This window comes from Bemisia tabaci, chromosome 3 (assembly GCF_918797505.1).
Source record: "Bemisia tabaci chromosome 3, PGI_BMITA_v3".
Lineage (NCBI taxonomy): Eukaryota > Metazoa > Arthropoda > Insecta > Hemiptera > Aleyrodidae > Bemisia > Bemisia tabaci.
Window position 1 is genome coordinate 58016637 of NC_092795.1, and position 19173 is coordinate 58035809.

The following is a 19173-nucleotide window of genomic DNA, read 5'->3' on the forward strand; positions in this document are numbered from 1 at the left end:
ATTATCACAATGATGATTTTGATTAAAACTGTAAATATAGAAAATCACAACATTTTATATTTCATTATTCTGATGATTACAGAAAGAGTTCTTGGCCTATCTATTTTAATTAGAATAATTCGAACTCATGGTAATGATTTTTTGAAATCTTCAAGAGTTCACCTTTTTCTCCTTCAAAAGCTGGGTCGTCGATTTATCTAAATTCAACAAAAAAGATCCAAGTTTGAAAAAGATAACAGAGATCTAAAGCTCTCTTTCCTCCTTCAAATTAAATAAAGAACCTTCAATTATGAACTTTGAGTCCATCTTTGGAACGTTATAAATTGTTAGTGAGCCTTAATTTTTTGAAAGGAAAAGCCTAAGATCTCATTAGAACTCATTTTTCGCAAAGATATGATGAAGTTTTATTTTTTAATTTCAATCCATTTGCATTTCGATCAATTAATGAGCACCATACCGTCCAAGAAACAGAATTACAGCAGAACGTCAACATAACAACCTTCGATTTAAGCGTATTGCAATGCCATAACAACCTCGATTTAACAACGATTGTTGCCAGTCCACTGAAATTTTTTCATCGAGGTTTTACCACAGTACTATTGATTTCTTTATATCAATTGTGAGATCAATATTTCCAAATTATAGGAAAGGAGTGGAACAGCGGACCGTTGATAGAGAGTACCAGTTCCGTCTGTGTTTATTGCCAATTCACAGCATTTGAAATTGTGGAGGACATTTAAAAAGCTTTGAGGACAAGGCGCATCATGCAAATTCTGTGAAAAATTCACTCCCTAATTCCAATTTTTAAGCATCAAGAAGTCACTTTGGACTTTCTTTCCGCCATAAAGATCCATTTAATTTCAAAACTCCGTATATTTCTCAAAATAGGAAAAACTACACTTACTCGTCTTGTCCTCCAGGCCCCTCATTTGTGGTGTATTTTGTTGCCACAAGAGAAGAAGTGCCAAGACATCTTGTAGCAAACATGTAAACCTTTTAATTGAGCTTCATCACACCTTCTTGCTTGTTATTTTCAGATCTAAATCCTGTAAAAAAGAATTATGGACACAACTTAACGCTGCTCTGATGACTAGCGGGAAATGACAGTGGTGTGATGTCAGCGTGCAGTTCCCCTCACCTGCGCTCTCATCACCGATGGCTAATTGGGGTTTTACCACTCCGACCCCAAATTGGTAAAATACTTTAGCCATCTCAATTCGTCTAGGTCAAATTTTACTCAACGACTGCTCTCTTCCTCCTATCTACTATGAATAAACGAGAAATCTCAATCTCTCCTCTTTGTTCTTAAATGTATATTCTCTCCAGTTTCCTCCTTCACTTCCTCTTGGTTTTTAAATTCATTTTTCAGTCAAAAACGCATGCCGATATAGATTTTATTCTTGTTTTCTTATTTATGAAACGTTTTTTTTTTCCTTTCGTCAAATTTGTTTTTTTTTATTCTAATTTTATTCAATTTTATTTTAGAAAAGATTATATATATATTTTTGTCTTATAAAGAGAGAAAGTTGAAAGTAGATATTTTATTATAGTCAATTTATAGTTAAATTTTTTACATCCTGTGTTTTATTTATTTCTTTATTTTATCTTATTTTTATTTTGTAATCTATGCTTTTTTTTCCCATTGTCTTTTTTCCCCTTTTATTTTCTTTAAATCGAGTCATTTTCTAATCATTTAGTGAATTTTGTCAAATCATTGTTCCCTTAGTGTTTGTGGCATTCAGTCCAGCTTGAAAAGAGGTTTACTTAACCATGTATTCTGTAATTGACAAGGAGCCTCTACTTAACTAGGAGGTAAAGCCTATCAAGAGTCGAATTTCTGCTGGTGGATTTGATTGAGTTTTTTACGTACTGCCAACTTCCTTTACAACAAAACAAAATTTTCTCCAGCCGACAGTGCGCCTGTAACAATTGCTTTTCATGCTGGGCACAATGATGACCACATTCAAAATTGAATCTCTCGGTTCAAAAAGACCCATCTCGAAAAAATGGAATTTTCCAAGAGATGATAAAAACTGCACAACAGTCAGAAAAGGTGTATTTCTACGCAAAAAAAATGAACATCGTAAAAAAGCCAAGTTGAGTCGTTTTTAAACTAAGAGATTCAATTCTAGGATCAAACTCTGAAAAGTGGATGGTTGCAAACGTTAGCCAAAATTCATCAAGGACCTGAGTTTACTTCTTGATTTCAGCAGAGCATTTTTCTCCTTTGAGTTTCAACCCTGCCCATCTGGTCGAAAAAGTTGACCAAATTCTCTGGCAGAAATTCACCTCACAAGGCTCTTTGCCAGCCTTTATTCAAGCTTCTTGTCCATCAGTCAGTATTCATAAAAAAAAAATCATCAGCGTTAAAGTTACTTAGGGTATATTTCATGCATGATTGACTTTTTCACGTAACTTTTTAACAGCAATGTCTGTAAATTTCTAGTCTCTGCTCTGTGAGTATTTTATTGATTGGTCCACTCTATTTTCTTCTTTCTAGAAGGGGGGACTTACATTCTAATTTATTCTGGAATTTTTGCATCATATTTATTCTACATGCATGATTCTTTAAGTTGAATTATGCATCTCAAAATATTTAAAAGATATTTTACCTATAATTTCAGATTTTTTTTATAAATTTTTCCCTCTTTTATTTCTCCCTTGCATGATTATTTTAATGAAAAATGTGGATAATACTTCTTCAGTCGTCCAAAAGTATAAATTTCTGAACGGATGTAATGATTTCAAGTCTCTGCTTGTAACTTAATGCTCATAATTTAGCTCTGCAATCTATAAAGAACCCTAAGTTACAGAATTTTTATTCTAATCGCAAGAGAAAAGAGAAAATTTTTTTGGGGCTTTTAGACTCTCATAAAAATGTCCCTGGAGCAATTCTCAAGAGGAACCCTTAAAGAATGCAATGTTGCACAGTCAAAAAATATAATTTCTTGTACTTTTCATTTTCATATCCAAGTTTCCTGTTTCTTTAAGACTCTTGCAAAACCGTAATTGATTTCACGTTTAGGAATTTAGATAGAATGTGTATCTAAAGTAATATCGTATGATAAAATTCTACTCAATGATTTCAAAACTACTTTCAAAGCTCCTAGAACTTCCCTCTTATTATTTAAATAAAGTAGGCAATTATCTCAAGAACCGTAGCAGCGTGTTTCCTTCTATCGCATTGGCTCCACTGTTCCTTCTCTCCCAAAACTTGCAGTATATGTACTTGAAATTATATTTTACTAGGTTAAGACTCTTCTTATGCGATGCCACAAATACTTATTTATTATCATTGAAATATTTATTTCATATTAATTAATTAATTCTACACACATTCTTACACGTCCACTTTTACACCACACATACACAGACACACCTTGACAGACGCATACATGTTAATATATATAATGAAAATGAATTAAATTCATTATCTCTATGTAAATTTTAATGACGGATTTTTAAAGAATTAATTAACTATATGTACACTTATATATTACGAATAATTACTATAAAAAATATTTTTAGGGAATTGTTAACAGAGGTTTGCTTCCATTTAAAGTTATATTTTTCTATATACAGCATGATTACGTTAGCTCTAAGATTTTATTTACATTGAAAAGAGAGTGAACAGGAACTTTGAATTGCTTTGCTTTTTGTAGTAGAACGACGTAAGCTCAGCTGGACCTGAGATAGCCCTCTACCAAAATCTATCGTTTAATTGTAAGAGACTTTTTTATATTTCTAATGAAAACCTTAGATCATGGTTTGAAAATCCTTGTGGTTCCTGGTCGTATTCAGAGGAAATTTGATTTTAAGGTGGACTGACTTATTCCAGCGTAATAAAAGGTTGTGCTATTTTAATTATTTTAAATATGGACAAACTTTCAACTATGAAGGGGAAAGGGTTGATAAATTTGCATTTTCTTCAGAATTTCTTCGCTGACATTACTCATTTAGACATGCATTGTTTTAAAATTACTTATCTCCCCCAATTTAAGTTCTTAGTCCAATGTCTAAAGTGACAATGAATGTAAACAAATATCAAATGTTTTCTCCCTCTCCGCCTAACCCTTTTTCCTTTGTACCAATTATTATTTTTAGTCAAATTGAGAGAACGGATAGACTTTTTTTCACCACTTTTACTTGATAAATTTTCTGAAGAACTTAAAGTCTTTGACTTGAATATTCTAGAACTCCGCCTGTTTACCGAAATGCACTGTTGGCAACTGCGTTGCTGTGATGACATATTTTTAGAAATAACACTTATTTATAGTAAAAATATTTTGACTCTAATATTTATAATTACTTATCCTTTATCAATGTTTTTTAAATTCGATTGTCCTGGAGTTGCAACACTTTTACAACCAACTCAGGGCTTCTTTTTGTCAACACTTTCAGCTATTGCTTTTCCCAGAGGAAACAAAAAATTGACTAATTTTATCTATCGCCTTTACAAAGATAATTTGTGGAAGTAATAATGGATAATGTAGTCAAAATCCTAGTTGCCAACATTACATTTGCCTACCCATCTGTATCAACATGGTAAATTGCCGAGAATTCCAAAATTGCAACTTTTGTATTTTTTAAAATTTTACTGAACCAATGTTTAACTGATAACTTATTGTACTGACTACATTCAAGTTCAAGCAAACCTCTGTTTTTAACATAACACTCATTTTTGTAGTATTTTAAACTTATTGCTTTCTTCTTCGTGGTCGGTCATTAGACTTGATTGATCTTGATTTTCGACTTCAACGACAGTTTTCATTGGATTCAAGTATGTTCTTCAAGGAACATAGCATTAAAAGACTTCAAATGAAAATTTGGTATCATCTTCCGTAGAAACTTCTTAGCCAAAATCAGTGCGCCCAAACAAAAATAATTTATATCGATTTTCGTTTTTAGGTATAGAAAGTTGCAGAAATACTAACATTTATGTTTTTTAGTGAAAACTTGAGGAGGGAAAATTCTGAGTCCAAAGTTTTATTCTCAATTGGACCAGGTTTATGAGGCAGCAACCAATCTACATTTTAAAAAAAAGGAAATTGAGATAGTTTTGAGCTCAATTAGTTTTATACTTCTTCCTGTCAAAAATTTCCAGCAGAAGAAAATAGATTTGTTTGCAAAAAAAATGGGTTGAGATCTATCTCTTACGTCAACTTTCATGTAGAATGAAAGCCTCAAACCTCTTCTTCTCATTTACACCTTCCTAACTGTGAGTTCCTTCCTGCTAAACTCATTGTCAATTCATCTTCAACTCTCTCACTCAAAATTCCCTTTTAAATGTCAGATTTCTCGTCCCCCCCTGCCCTTGATTTGAGATTATTTCTTAACAATGCTCCCCTCTGCCCCCTCTTTAAAGTTCAAAATGAGTTTAGCAAACTGAAAATTCAGTTCAATAATTTTTTTAAAACAATTTTCTTTCTGTAGAAGATAATAAAAACGAGGGAAAAATTACCAAGTCATAAAAGCCTTAACTGGCTTAAGAATAGTCAACTTTAATAAACCCCTTTTCTAATTCCAATTTTCAACACATCTGAACTGATGCGTTCCATAATTCCTGTTATGTTGTCGGCTACATTACTTATGGTTTTTTTTGTGTTCCTTCTCTTTTAAATTCAACAAATATTAGGAATGTCTTTCTGACATTTAGTCTTTCACAAACCCACAATAAAAAATGTTAATTTTCGTCAAAGCATGAAAAATTATAAATTTTTATCAAAGCATACAAATAATTAATTTTTATCTAAGCAAAACAAATTATTAATTGCTGTTGAAACATGAAAAACTCAAATTCTGATTCTCTGAGTCTTTTAATCTTTGAATCAACATAGGAAAGCATTCACTCTTTCATTGACACAACGCAAAGTTTTTTCCTCTTTTTTGTTTTCTTTACTATGCCTTTTTTCTTCTCAATTTGATAATCAGCATGGTAATTAGCATTGTTTATTTCCAAAGGCTAAGTAGAAAAATAAATTTAAGACCAAATACTCAATGAACTAATGAAATAGCTGGATAGGTCTATGTTTTTTTTTGGTTCATAACAATAAGACGCCATCGTGCAGTAATTCCTAATCTGGCTTATTGCAATGTTCTATTTAGGCATGCCAAACAAAATTAATCCCTTGCAACATGTCATCTAACATATTCTTTATATTATGTCATGAAAAAAGATCAAGAGAGATCGTTGTGTTTCAAGTTATTGAAAGCTTTAACATCTTTAGCAGATCATCTGAAATCAGTGCTTCTTTTTGGATCTCTTAAAAAAACTAGGAGCATGAACACGTTCTTGGGAGCGTTAGTATTAGGCATTGTGGGCATTAGCAGGTCATATCTGCATGGTTTTAACAAGTCATTAACACTTGTTTGTTTCTGCAGCTTTCCAAATCTCCTCTGAAGTTGTACGCTCTTGTGTAATTTTCAAATTTACTGGAACAAAGCAATACTAATTTAAGGATGTAAATGTATAAAATATGCCTTTGTAAATGTGCATCCTTTTTATCTCTGCTTACATTTCTTTGTCTCATTCGCTTTAAACCTCCTTTCTTTCTTTCTTTTTTTTCTTGCGTTTTTGCCTGCACTGTGGTTCTCTTTCTCAGAAATAGTTGAAAAATAGCAGGATTTGATGTGGCCCATGGATTAAATGATAATGCAAAAGCCTTAATTTTTGGCCATGTGTGTGTATCCTTATGCTCTCGAAGCAGCCACCGAATGTCAAGTAAAAACTAAATGGGAAGGGGGTTAAGAAAGTAAGTTCCTCCTCAGCTCTAAATGTTCATCTTTGTAGGGAAAAGTAATATTATGACATCTCATGGTGACAGCAGGCCCCCATTCAAACAAATAATCTTGATTGCTGAAATAGTCAGCTACCAACCATTTAATAAGTGATGGGTCTGAACTTATGATGATCGCAATTTATAACAGACTGCCTATGCGTGGAAAAATAGCACTTTAAAAAAACCAAGCTGTTGTCAAGCTAAAATGAAAAATAAATTCATAACTTCAAAAACATGTCTGATTGAAGTTAAAGTAAGGTAAACCAGTTAGTTCTTCCATCAGTTCAATCATGATAATTTGTTTGCATTGATTCCAACAAGCTCCATGGATACTCCAAGCTCCTTAAATGGTGAAGCTAATAAGCGATGTAAAATGCCTTGGTGACTCTTTCCCTACAAAGGTACCCTACACGGGATCGTAGCTTTTTCTTTTCTTCTCCTCTTAAATATTGAAATAAATATTCAAAACCATTCTGCACTTCTCATTATAATTTTTTGTAAAGTTTTGATTATCAAAACCTGTCCTCGGTCATAGAGTCATATCAGGATATTACTTTTCCAAAGTAAAACAAACCGTATGTTTTGGCTAATTTACAACCTATTACTCAATTGAAAATGAAGAGCTCCGAATAAGAGTGTTTGATATTTTTGCTTTAAGTCTTCTTAACGCTCGCTGTATCTGAATGTATTCCCAGGTATTTGTGTATGATAATCCTGATTTTAATCTAGTGTCATGATATCACCATCTCGATCTGATGCTGCAAGCAAATTTCTCGGAAAATTGGTCTTACCATCGTTTAAATGTTTCTTGCTTACAGTTCACTGAAAGAAGACATCGCTTGCTTATAATTTTGTCTCCTATTTGTATGTGTTTTGTTTGCAGCTTTTTTCTGTGAGTTTGATTTGAAAATGGTATTCCTCTAGATGTAGTAGAATTGTCAATCGATCAATCGTATCCTAATTTTAAGAGCATTTTATTGTAAATATTCATAGTATATTCAATGCGTTCAAAATTTTCTCCGGATGTATCCACTCATTTATTCCGTGTCTTTTAGAGTGGCATGTCATAAAGATATTTATTACCGAGAATCGATTTAAAATCAAATAAATAGATATACCAACTTTCATTATGTTTTATTTTTCATTTATATCTCAGCCTTCTTTTTGACATAATCTTATGAAGCTTTTGCCTTCAGATTGTTAATTATTTGTAGAATGTAATTTAAGTAACCAGGTTCTAACTGGGAGCATACTTTAACAGTTAGCTTTTCATAATATGCGCATCTAACAAATACTGATTTTCAAGAATGGCTAACAATGCATCCTGAAATCATTCTTTCTTTTTTCAAGCTTTCCCCACAAAAGTAAGTCATTCCTGCGAGGTTAATCCATTCGACCTTTTGCTCCACATTGCATCAATCTACGGATCTTGAGAAGAAGTTGACGCCAGGGCCGGATTTACCTATAGGGCACTGGGGCAGATGCCCATAGCGGCAAATTTTGAGGGGCGGCAAATTTTGGCGATGGGCAAATTTTGGCACTGGGTTAATTGAAAGTTAAAGCGAGAAAAAAGAAAAAAATGGAGACAGAGACGGAGCGAAGTGAAAAGATGAGCGGCAAAATGTATGAAGGAAGGGAGTTGACGGGAGCGGCAAAGCTGTCGCCCTCTAGGTCCGGCCTCGAGCACTACGATGATCGTTCGTTGGAGTGATCCCAAGGGAAACTAAACAGCACGGCAATTTTTAACATCGAGGCAGACTTGACAATCAATTTAGACGTCGATGCTCTGGTTGACAGCTTTGCTAGACTGAAAACCCGGAGAAAAACTTTTTAACCTGATCTTCCGAAAATACATTGTAAGTAATACATTGAGCTACACTAGCTTCAACTTTGTCTCCACATTGTATTTTTGCCTCATCCATCCATTCCATTTCATATATTCGTGGCGCATTTTGAAACAGCTACGCGCACGCGCCCACGCGGCGCACGAGGGGGGGGGGGGCAAGATGAGACTGATGGCGTGGGAAGTTGGGAGTGCGGGGAGGGGGGGGGGATACTGTTGACAATGTAGTGGCGAAATATTGTAGACCCAGGGGCGGCAAAATGTAGCTTGCCCAGGGGCGGCAAAAAGCTAAATCCAGCCCTGGTTCTCATGACATCAGGGTCGGACTGGCTCACATCTCCGGGCGTAGTGCTTAGACCCTCAGCCAGCTAAGGGGGTGTGAAGTGATATTTTGCCCACCCCGACGTGAAGGGCGAAGGGCGATCCAGAAATTTCTGGCAAATCAGCACAAATTTACGCTTTTCTCAAGTTCAAAGTTTATTATAAGTAATCGCACAGAGTAAAAATTGCAAAATTGAACACTTTTAAGTAACCGGGAGACTTGTGAAATGAAAAAAAATAATAATAAAATCAAAGCTAGGTACCAGACGCATCCATGCATCATTTTTTCCAGAAGAATCGAGTCAGAGCTTGCAACCTATAATACTGTTTTTAAAAACTAGAAGTCAGAAAATGATGCATCATTTTCGGGTTTTCGGGTTCATGAACCCGAAAATAGGTATGTAGGTACGCCGAAAAGATATTTTCAACCTCATCGAAAAATGAAACATTCAATCTAGAAAGTTCAAGGTGAAAAGTTGAAGGAGAGAGGAGGTGTTCAGTAAGAAAACTAAAAACAAAGAGATGCCTAGGAATACATGTATATTAAAATGCACCAGAGATCAGCATAGAAAGAAGCATTGCGTTCACGCATAGCGCCATTCAATTTTGTAGATGCAACACAGACACCCATCATGTACGATTAGTTGTATCTCTGCGCCGTCATCAATGCGCCTCCTTGTATTTTGCTCTCTTTTCATACTGTGTTTGTTTCAGTTTGTCTTATTTGTATTTTTAGCGGTGCGCTTTAAAAACTGCATAAAGTAACACAGCCGTAAATAGGAAAGCCGTAATAATCGAGCCTCGTTTCTTAACTTTTCTCACGACACCTCATTGGCAGCATAAAGCGGGGCTGCGGAACATCGCGAATTCACAGCTGGCGCCATCGCGCCTTCAATTTTGCAGATGCAACACAGACATCCATCAAGCACGAATAGTTGTATCTCTGCGCCGTCTTTCCATTCGCTCTATTTCCATACTGTGTTAGTTTCGTTTGTCTCATTTGTAGTGGTACTTCAAGGGCTGCGTGAGCAACACAGCCCAAAATAGTAGGTGCCCTAAATCAATTATCATTTTGAGAAGAAAGCAAATGTTAGAGGTCTCTCAAGCGATTAAAAGGGCGCACGTGCACGTCTAAAAATTGACTGTACTACCTCTTCTGAGAGAGTGACACATGGCGGATAAGGAAGGGGGGTGATAAGCGTCTCTATCCTACCAAAAAGGTGACAATTTCCAAGGAAAGAATTTTTTACCCATCTTAGAAATTTTATGTATAGGTATTTTGACACTTGACAAAAATTCGAGAGCCAGCTTGATTTCCTCACTTAATGACGCTCATCATCCCCTTTTCGAAAACTATAATCGAGATAAATTTTAGCCTCAGAGCTAATTTTACGACGGAGAGTGACCAAATTTTCGCGTAATAGCGAAATGTAAAAGCGTAAAGTGTAATAGCGGAAGTTAACGCAATTTATAGTCGAATGTTTGCTAGTGAGCGATATAATTGTTATTCATTACAACTTGACTAAACCAGTATGTCCCAATTTTTCACATTATCCTATTAAAAATATTGAGCTACGGGTACAAAATCTGAATCCAGCAAATAAAAAAAACCAAAACATCAATTTTCCAGCATTTCAATGTAGGCCCAGGCACCTCTGGGGACTTATTTCTGGTTTACAGTTCCAGGACCTCCATTCATCACTATGATACGTACGAGAACCTTTCTTTACTCTTACTGTCTTTTCTACCGTTCATTTATGAATTTTCCGCATTTTTTTTTTCTTTGTTATGATTCTTTCTCTCATCTTATTTTGCTATATATGGCAGAGGGACTCGTCTTCGATGCGTCAGGAGGCGTATCTGCCAATGGAAGGTTGGCCTTATGGCCAGTCCGACTCTGCATGACATTATCGCGTTCAAAGGAAGCCACGGATTCCATGTAGAGAGGTTTTGTAAAGATACACCTTGAGTGTTGTTCGTGAGCTGGTTGGCATACATTTTCAAAAGGCTAAAAACTACCAGGAAAATTTATTTACCTACGACCGTAAAGCTCTTAGTGACAGACTACCATTCATGGACCAATGGAACATACATCTTCCTTAAACCAAAAATACATGCATGGCCAAATTCTCCCTTTACAGGCACCAGAGTCAAATTGAGGTGAATCAAATTGGGTGCTGAGTGTGCAATGCTAGGTCGACAGGCCCACAGCCCACACGCAAGCCTACAAAGTAGAGAGCTACGAACCTAAGCACGAAGCTACATAGATTCTGGTTAAAGTATTCGTAGATCTAACTAGCGACTGGTTAAAGTATTCGTAGATCGAGGAGCAACTATGCGCCACATAAATTATCATGGGTAAAGGGTACCGGTATAATCATTCAGCACTAACGCTCATTCGAACGTGCATAACTTTGGAGACTTAAACGCAGAGTAAGAAAAGTAGATGAATGCGTAAAAATATCGTTGGCACCTGGCACGAATGGTACGAATGGTAGCATTTGACACAAGAGAACCCTTCTTCGTTCAACCGATCTGCTCCTTCAATCGGCTCCATTCAATCCCCGCCCTAGAACCTTCCCCGTTTGCCGCTCCGAGTGTAGCACGGTGCAACGAAAATATTTAAATTATTTCGTGCGATGAAATTGCTATTACATACTTTTTTACCGGATAACCGAATTGTTCAACGCCTTCATTTAAAATGTCTAAGCGCTTACCCTACATCATGAAGAACGCACCCACAAAATGTTCGCCTCAGTATTGCTTAGTTTCTGTTTAAAACAAAATGTGAGAAAAATGTTTTTGTGTTTTTTGCAGCCGACAATTTGCTTGTAACAGCTCGAAACGTCCTGCCTTTAATGTTTTTAATGTTTTAGCCTTGCTTATCCATGTATTAATTCCCTCCCTATTTATTCAAGGGTTTCACCATTACGTCATTTTGTCACAGGTTTTTGCACGGAAAGCTTTTTCATTGACTTCTTAAAAATATTTGACTTGACGTTGATGAAATCACTTCAGTGACAATAGTCAGAGTCGGACTTGAGTGTCCAGTTTGAAAGTCCAAGTTTCCCGGGAAAGCCAAGTGCTGGGATCGGGCACGTTCTCGGTGGCTCTTCTAAGTGTGAGTGACCGAGTGATCATCATTTATACAGGGTGATCCAAAAGTCCTTTCCACCCCCTCTAACTTTTTACCTCATTGAGGTAAACATTTGAAACTTGCGGAATGTTCCAAGGTCAAAGGGAGCTACTTTTTGGCTCCCCTGAAATTTTCAGGGGAACCCCCCTTGGGGGGCAACGGATCCCAACTTTTTTTTTAAAATGGACGGACCCACTTCGTGATGGCTCGTTCGAAAGAACATAAAAAAAGAAAACTTTTCGCGCAAACCCAAAGTCAATATCCCGAACCGTTTCAAAATGACGGCCGGTTAAAGTTCAAAATGGCCGAAACTTCACAACAGTTATTTTTAGATGGATTTGCGCGAAAGTAGCTTAGGTAACTGGAGGTATTTTGACACGAAAAAAACGAATCTGACGTTAGATTTTCAAAAAAACCAAAATTTCCAAAATGGTCGCCGGTTAAAGTTCAAAATGGCCGAAAATTGCCACCTCGGTTTTTTGCTGATAGGTTTGCCTAAAACTTGGAACTTGAGGGTATTTTGGCTTAAGATTAACACATCGGAACTTAGATTTCTAAAAAAAAAAACAATTTTCGGTCATTTTGAACTTTAACCGGCGGCTATTTTGGAAATTTCGATTTTTTTTTAAAAATCTAACGTCAGATTCGTTTTTTCGTGTCAAAATACCCCCAGTTTCCTATTTTCGCGCAAATCCATCGAGAAATAACCGGTGTGAAGTTTCGGCCATTTTGAACTTTAACCGGCCACCATTTTGAAACGGTTTGGGATACTGACGTCGGGTTTGCGCGAAAAGCTTTCTTTTTTTATGTTCCTTCGAAAACCATCACGAAGGGAGTCTTCCCATTTGAAAAAAAAAGTTGGGGTCCGTTGCTCCCCAAGAAGAGCCTCCCTGAAAATTTTAAGGGGCCCAAAAAGTAGCTTCCTTTGACCTAGGAACATTCCGCAAGTTTCAAATCGTTACCTCAATTCGGTAAAAAGTTAGAGGAGGTGGAAGGGACTTTTGGATCACCCTGCATGTGTAATACATAAAAGTTTACCGAGAAAGTAGATTCCAGCAGAGCATTACCGGGAGAGGAAAAGTTCGACTTGTAGCTCGACCCCCAGTCCAGATGAGACGTTATAATTTCAGCTCTTTCGCATGGCCTCCTCGAGCATCTTCTGGGTCTCCAGGTCGAACTTGGACTTCATACCGGGGTCGCGTCGTCAGGTTTCTTGGTTTCCTCAAATTCGAGGATCTCCCCTAGCGGGTGCTGGGCGAACCCCCACAACGGGTCGCCCTGCTTCTGATCGCTCACGCGGTAGAAGATCTCGCAGTGGCGTGACGGGGTCAAATTGATAAGCATGGCTATCTTAGTCTTGACCAGGATCCTCGGGCGCATATGTTCGTACACGTCCTCGCACCCTCGGTCCAGCATCGCGTAAAAGTTGTTCGATGCCAACTTGTGCTCGATTCCCTGCCGGTTCTCGATAATGATCCCGACGCTCTTGCCCGTGACGAGGAACACGTCCAACTCGTTGGAACAATCGAAACCGTCAGCTTCCCGTTCAACGACCAGCTCGAAGTGGACGGCAGGATACTGCTTGGCCAGGGTGGCGTTGTGCGCGAATATCGCCTCCATGGCCCCCGTCATGGAGACCGGCCAGCTCACCTCGTCCCACGTCCGGCTGAAGATCTTATGCGTGGCCACCGCCAGGTCGTGGAAGACCTCTTTACCAGGCAGGTCCAGCAGGAACTCCCCGAACGCATTCAGCTGGTCCCAGGTTTTACCCAGCACGAACTGGTAGTAGTTGGAGGCGGTCAAGTACTTCCTCAACACTTTGCGAGCCTCCAAGGTGGCGGGGGTCAAGACAATGTCCTCGATAGTGGTCACCATGTCGAGTTCTGACGTCACAACTCGAGCGTGAACGATGCTAAAGTAGCCCAGCTCGAAGAGGTACTGCATGAAAAGGTTGATGTCGTCCGCGCTTGCGAAGGTGTTGATCTTGGAGCGCATGCCGCAGTGTAGGCGGTCCACGTGTTGGACACCCAGTCTCCCGTTGCTGAAGGTGTATCTTCGAGGGAGGTGTACCTTTTTCTTTTTCACCTTGTACAACACGCGTTCGACCTCTCGACCAATCACGCCATTCTCCAAGATACGATCACAGCCGTCGAGACCTTTGAATAAATTTGAACTGTTCGTATGCCACCTCTGCTCGAGGAAATCGGTGATAGAAAGAGGGTTGTAGAGGGTTAGATTCGGAGAGTCTATCACCCTGTAGCCCATGTACAAGCTTCGCAGTTGGGCGTTCTTTTCACGGATCTCGAAAGTGTCGAGGAGGTTGTCGACATCCTGTCCGGTGAATCCGAAATACTGGGCGATGGTTCCGTTCTCAAAGGCGAACAGGTGTTTCGTATCGTTCGTCAAGGTGGACAAGACACCACCCAGGGTCAGAGACCCTACCATTAAGGATTTCTTAACCTGTGGTGAGTCCTGAACTAGTCCCGCAAGAACTGACCGAAATAATTGTGGATTTTTTCTTTGTCTCGCCCTGGTCCGATCATGTAGTTGTGGAGGATTGCATCAACGTTGTCGATCAGCACGATAACTTCGAGGGCGAAACGCCAAGAAATAGCCTTGATGAGATGTTTCCCTGCGTCAAAGATCGATAACTTATATTCATTATAGTGGTCCACTAATGCTTGAGCGGGAGTCTTCTTGCAGTCAACGTAGGAGAAATTGAAATGACTGCGGTATCTATCGTGCATTTGGCAGACCACCTCAGCAAGAGTTCTATTGAAAGTTTCGACGTCCTCGACTATCTTGAAGGGACTGAAGTCCACGTGGAGGACTACATACTGACGATAGTGATCCCAAAAGAGTGGGTTTCCGTAGAATGTCGTGCCGTGGAAGAGCGGATCGGTAAACTCTTCCTCAAGGGCTGAATCTTCACTTTCAAAGTAAAGTCTCAACATGTCCAGGTTCACCGACTTTCCGAATTTAGGAGGCACTGATATGTGGATTGTAGAATGAGGCATATCAAGGAACAGTCCGATGAAGTTGGTCTTGTCGACGAACGTTTTGCTTGGCGCACACGAGCATAGTCTCCTGCGACAGGGACGGCAGCCTTTGAACAAAAAAAATGCAACCTAATTATAAATTTAGATTCAGAGAGCATTTTTTTACTAACGTTTATCTATGTTGCACGCGGGCGTCATTAGTGCACATGAAGGTATGTATGATAGGGTGGCCCTACTTTTGAGTTTTTCGAAATTTAATGGATGCAAATGGTGCCTTTTGGTACAAAATGAACAGGAAAAAAAATATTTAAAACAAAAAAAATTTAGTGCTGTTGCCGGCCTCCGGAAATTACACCATACGAGGAAATTCGAGCAGTTTCCGCCTTTGCGCGCCTCTTCACGAGTTCACGCATGCAGTATGCCACAAACAGTTTTCAAATTAAACATGTGGGACACGTCTTGTGTGTGTTTTTCGATTTTCTTTGAAGTCTCCTTTCGAGATATTAAAATTGTCTGCCAATATATTATTAGCACAAAGTTAACCAAATAGGTACGTGATTTTCTTTGTGAATTTTCGCATTTATCACGATTCGGCATCCCTGGTCAATTGTATAAACAGCGGATGTCGAGTTTTTAAATTTTCAGAAAAATTTTCAAATGTATTTCGATGAATTTTGCATGTATGCAACAAACACACTGGGGAGTGTGAATGATTATCTATTCGAAAAACACACATTACCCTCGGTCCATCAGCTCCCATAGAACCAATAGACCACGCGTAAACTTATTGATGTATAACGGTCGCCTGAATTTTGCCGCATGGATGACAAAATTTATGGTTGTTAAACTGAAAACGGTTGTGCAGATTTTTGCACAAATTTCAGTGAATTTTTGGCATATCACGAAACAAATTTCTTAAAATTTTCAAAGGAATCCACACAAGCGGTCTCTTGTAAAAAATTAAATTGCGCAGTTAAAGGCATTAGCTAATGTGGCTTGTCCTTTCTGCTTAACACGGTCCAAATCTACGTACGCAACTTACGGACAGTCGTGTTGTAATGTACATTTTAAATATCGCTTCAAAATGGAGGGACACTCGGCTATATGGTTTCTTTTTCTTTAAGGATATATTCTGAAATTTTTAGCGGGAAGTCAAACTACTAAAGAATAAGGGTAGACGCAGAGATTAAATGCTGTTGATTTTTTTCCACTACGGTAAGCGATATTCAAATACGGTTCTTCGATATGCAATAACCAATCCAACATACTACAAAAGCATATTAATATATTACTGCCCTTCAGCCTCTAAAATACAGCAACTACGATAAGTTTGAGCCAGGTTAAACTCGATTGTAAATTCTGAAAAGAATAATGGCGTAAAATGCGCCTTCAAATAGAACGGTATACGATAAATAGTACACGTAGCGGGATCAGTCTTGATAATGAGATGGAGAATGGAGAGCGTAATTTGAAACCTGGATGGCAATCTGTTCTTGGGCTGTTTGAGCAAATATCCCCTCACAGGAAAATTTGTGGAGTAAACGACGCACAGCGCAGAGATTTAGAAAATTTACATGTACTTATAAAACATTGAAAAATGATTCGCTTCAAGATCAGAAATAGGATTGTATACATTGACAACGAGAAGCTCAGCTTTTTAGTGATTCATACCCAAGGTATTTGCTGATAAAAATTAGATATAGTTAGGTATGGGACGCAACTCGTTCCAAACTGCATTATTCTAAATAATGTTCGCAAAAACACATTATGTCATTTTGTTGACATAAGGATTTAATACTGGTTGCTTTGTTGCTGTAATTGTTATTCCTTTTGTTTTACGCACTTTTACCTGATTAATTTTTGAAAAGACACAAGAAGCATCATGTGCTTGAGTTTCAAATAAGCGAAACCTCATCAAGGGAATGACAATACATTATATTCAATCGATTGGCGGCAGAGTCATCATTATTATTATTATTATTATTTTTTATTTTTTTTATTTTTTTTTTGGCCAAACGTTACGCAGTACATTTTGAGTGGATACGTGAAGCAAATGTACGGTGTGAAACCTCAACTTACACTCAACACACATAATTGGCACACTGACATTTTTTGTTTCTAACTGAAGAACTGTATAAGATTGGAATCGTAGCCCTTCATTCAGTTTTTTCCAAAAGCGCCTGGCCAATAAATCAACTGGAGAAGTTTAGTTTTTCTGCGGTGTAGCGTTTATAAATCTATCTCCTAATTTCGGGTGTATGCTTGATAATATAGACGGTGAAACTACCAAACTACGTATCTCGGTTTGCGACGTCGCAGACTTCCTGCCATACTTTATTTTTTAAATAGAAAACTACTCAACGTCAATTCGTGAAAACTTCCGTGATTTTTCCTCTTTGTGCGGAGAAAAATCTGTGAAAATTGTAAGGAATGCTATTGATTTGATCTTCTTCAAAAAAATAAAATGTGAGTGGAGATTTTTAAACACCGCAAACGAGATACGTAGTCTGGTAGTTTCACCGTCGATATGTGAAAAAAACGCTAAGAAGTGGCCCGAACTGTATGTAAAAAGGTGGTGAAATGGTGCTAGGTTTTGCAAGCAAAGTTTGTTTTCCCCGCGAAATGGTGTGGACCCAGCACCATTTCTCCACCTTGTTAATTAGTAATATGTAGACACTACAAAAGTAACTTAAAGGTGAGTACCTAATGAAAACTTGTTTTCATAAAGGCTAAGAGTCTTCTTTTTGTTGCGATGCAAGTGTATTTTTCATGTGTCTCATATTATTTAAAATTATTTTTATATAATGCAGATCGTTTGTCGCCGCTGCGGGTTTTTGCCTATTTCCTAAAGCAATGTAATAAACTGCTCTACAAACTCTTTTAGTTACAGAAACTGTTATCAGCACATATATCCGCTGGCATTACAGCCATGACTTTTCCATACATTTTTCTATCGAATGTCCAAGATCCAATGGAGATCTTGGGATTGGGCCCTTTGTATTTTTTCGGAAAAAATCCGTTATTGTGAGAGCTTTTAGTCTTTAATTTGGGAATTTGAGTAGAGTAGCACTCACCTCATACTGATGGAGGGCAAAGAGCGTTAAGATAACGGGCAGAAGTTGCCTCATGTTGAAACTACGAGCACCGGGCGGCGATGTCAATGAACACTGAGCAGGTCGTGGAGTGAGGCAGGCGAGACCATCAATTGTGTATATTTTTTGGGTGCTACACTGTAAAACTCTATCTATCAAAGGCTATCGCAGCGCTGTCGTGACACCACGCTTAACTTCATTTCAAGGTTCCAGAAACGTAAATATTATAAAGTATCGTGTTGCCGTACTAGAGTCCCTTATCCAGATTACGACAACTCACTTTTGGTTGGGCCAGGATTGGGCTGAAAGTGGCCTAAAAAAAATCCAATTCTGATTGGTTCTCGCTCATGGAGGCCGAAACGAGTGCACCAAGATGGCGGTACCTCGAATGTGAACAAGATAATGAAAATATTACCTAATTGTGGTTTATCAAGAGTAAATTGTCATTTCCATAGGTCCAAAATGAAAATAGATTAAGAAATTATTCACAAACCAATCTCATTTTCTTTTTAATTGATCACTTTGTTGATGTTGTTGTTTTTGTGTGACAGACATCGCAGGATTCCTGACCTTTATCCCTCAATATCGTTCGTTTGGGTGCACTCGTTTCGGCTTCCCATGGCCAGCCAAGGACGGCTGCCAGTCAGCTGATAATCGAGTTGTCGTAACTCTGGGTATAAAGGGACTCTAGCCGTGCTAATATTATATTAGAAGGAGGCTGTGACACCCAACCCCGGCTGGGCGCTTCGCGGGCCCCCGTAAGCTAATCTAGATAGAGCGGGCTAATCTAGAGACTATATCCTATGGATAATCGTAAAAATAATGAAAATCGGCCACGTGGATCTAACGGACGAACTGTGACAAAAAATGAATTTTTACATTGTTTCAGTGTGAGAATTCACCTGTATCAAGTTAGGTACATGAAAAAATTTAGATGGCATTTCCAAAATCTGAATGAAGTGGGCTCATCTAGGGACTACCGTCGACTACAGCCTTAAAAAAA

The 19173-nt window shown here is 38.0% G+C and overlaps 2 protein-coding genes across 2 annotated transcripts in view; one reads left to right on the forward strand and one right to left on the reverse strand.

Annotated features, from left to right (window-relative positions):
- Positions 1-7906, forward strand: part of Dora (zinc finger SWIM domain-containing dorado) — a 45906-nt gene extending 38000 nt beyond the window's left edge. Inside the window, exon 16 of the mRNA XM_019041853.2 lies at positions 1038-7906. Coding sequence (XP_018897398.2) covers positions 1038-1104 — 67 coding nt within the window. The 3' untranslated portion in view covers positions 1105-7906. The remainder of the gene's footprint in view (positions 1-1037) is intronic.
- LOC109030746 (uncharacterized) lies at positions 67-18332 on the reverse strand. Its single transcript, XM_072298889.1, has 4 exons — positions 18153-18332; positions 13147-15185; positions 905-1046; positions 67-197 (listed from the first exon to the last, which is right to left on the reverse strand). Exon 2 carries the CDS (start codon positions 14522-14524, stop codon positions 13265-13267), a length of 1260 nt encoding a protein of 419 aa, XP_072154990.1. The 5' UTR covers positions 14525-15185; positions 18153-18332; the 3' UTR covers positions 67-197; positions 905-1046; positions 13147-13264.
- Positions 18333-19173: the final 841 nt, after the last annotated feature.

What these genes read in the sequence shown, in the direction of transcription:
- LOC109030746 (XM_072298889.1), bottom strand. Translation starts at nt 14,524, where the DNA reads ATGGTAGGGTCTCTGACCCTGGGTGGTGTCTTGTCCACCTTGACGAAC.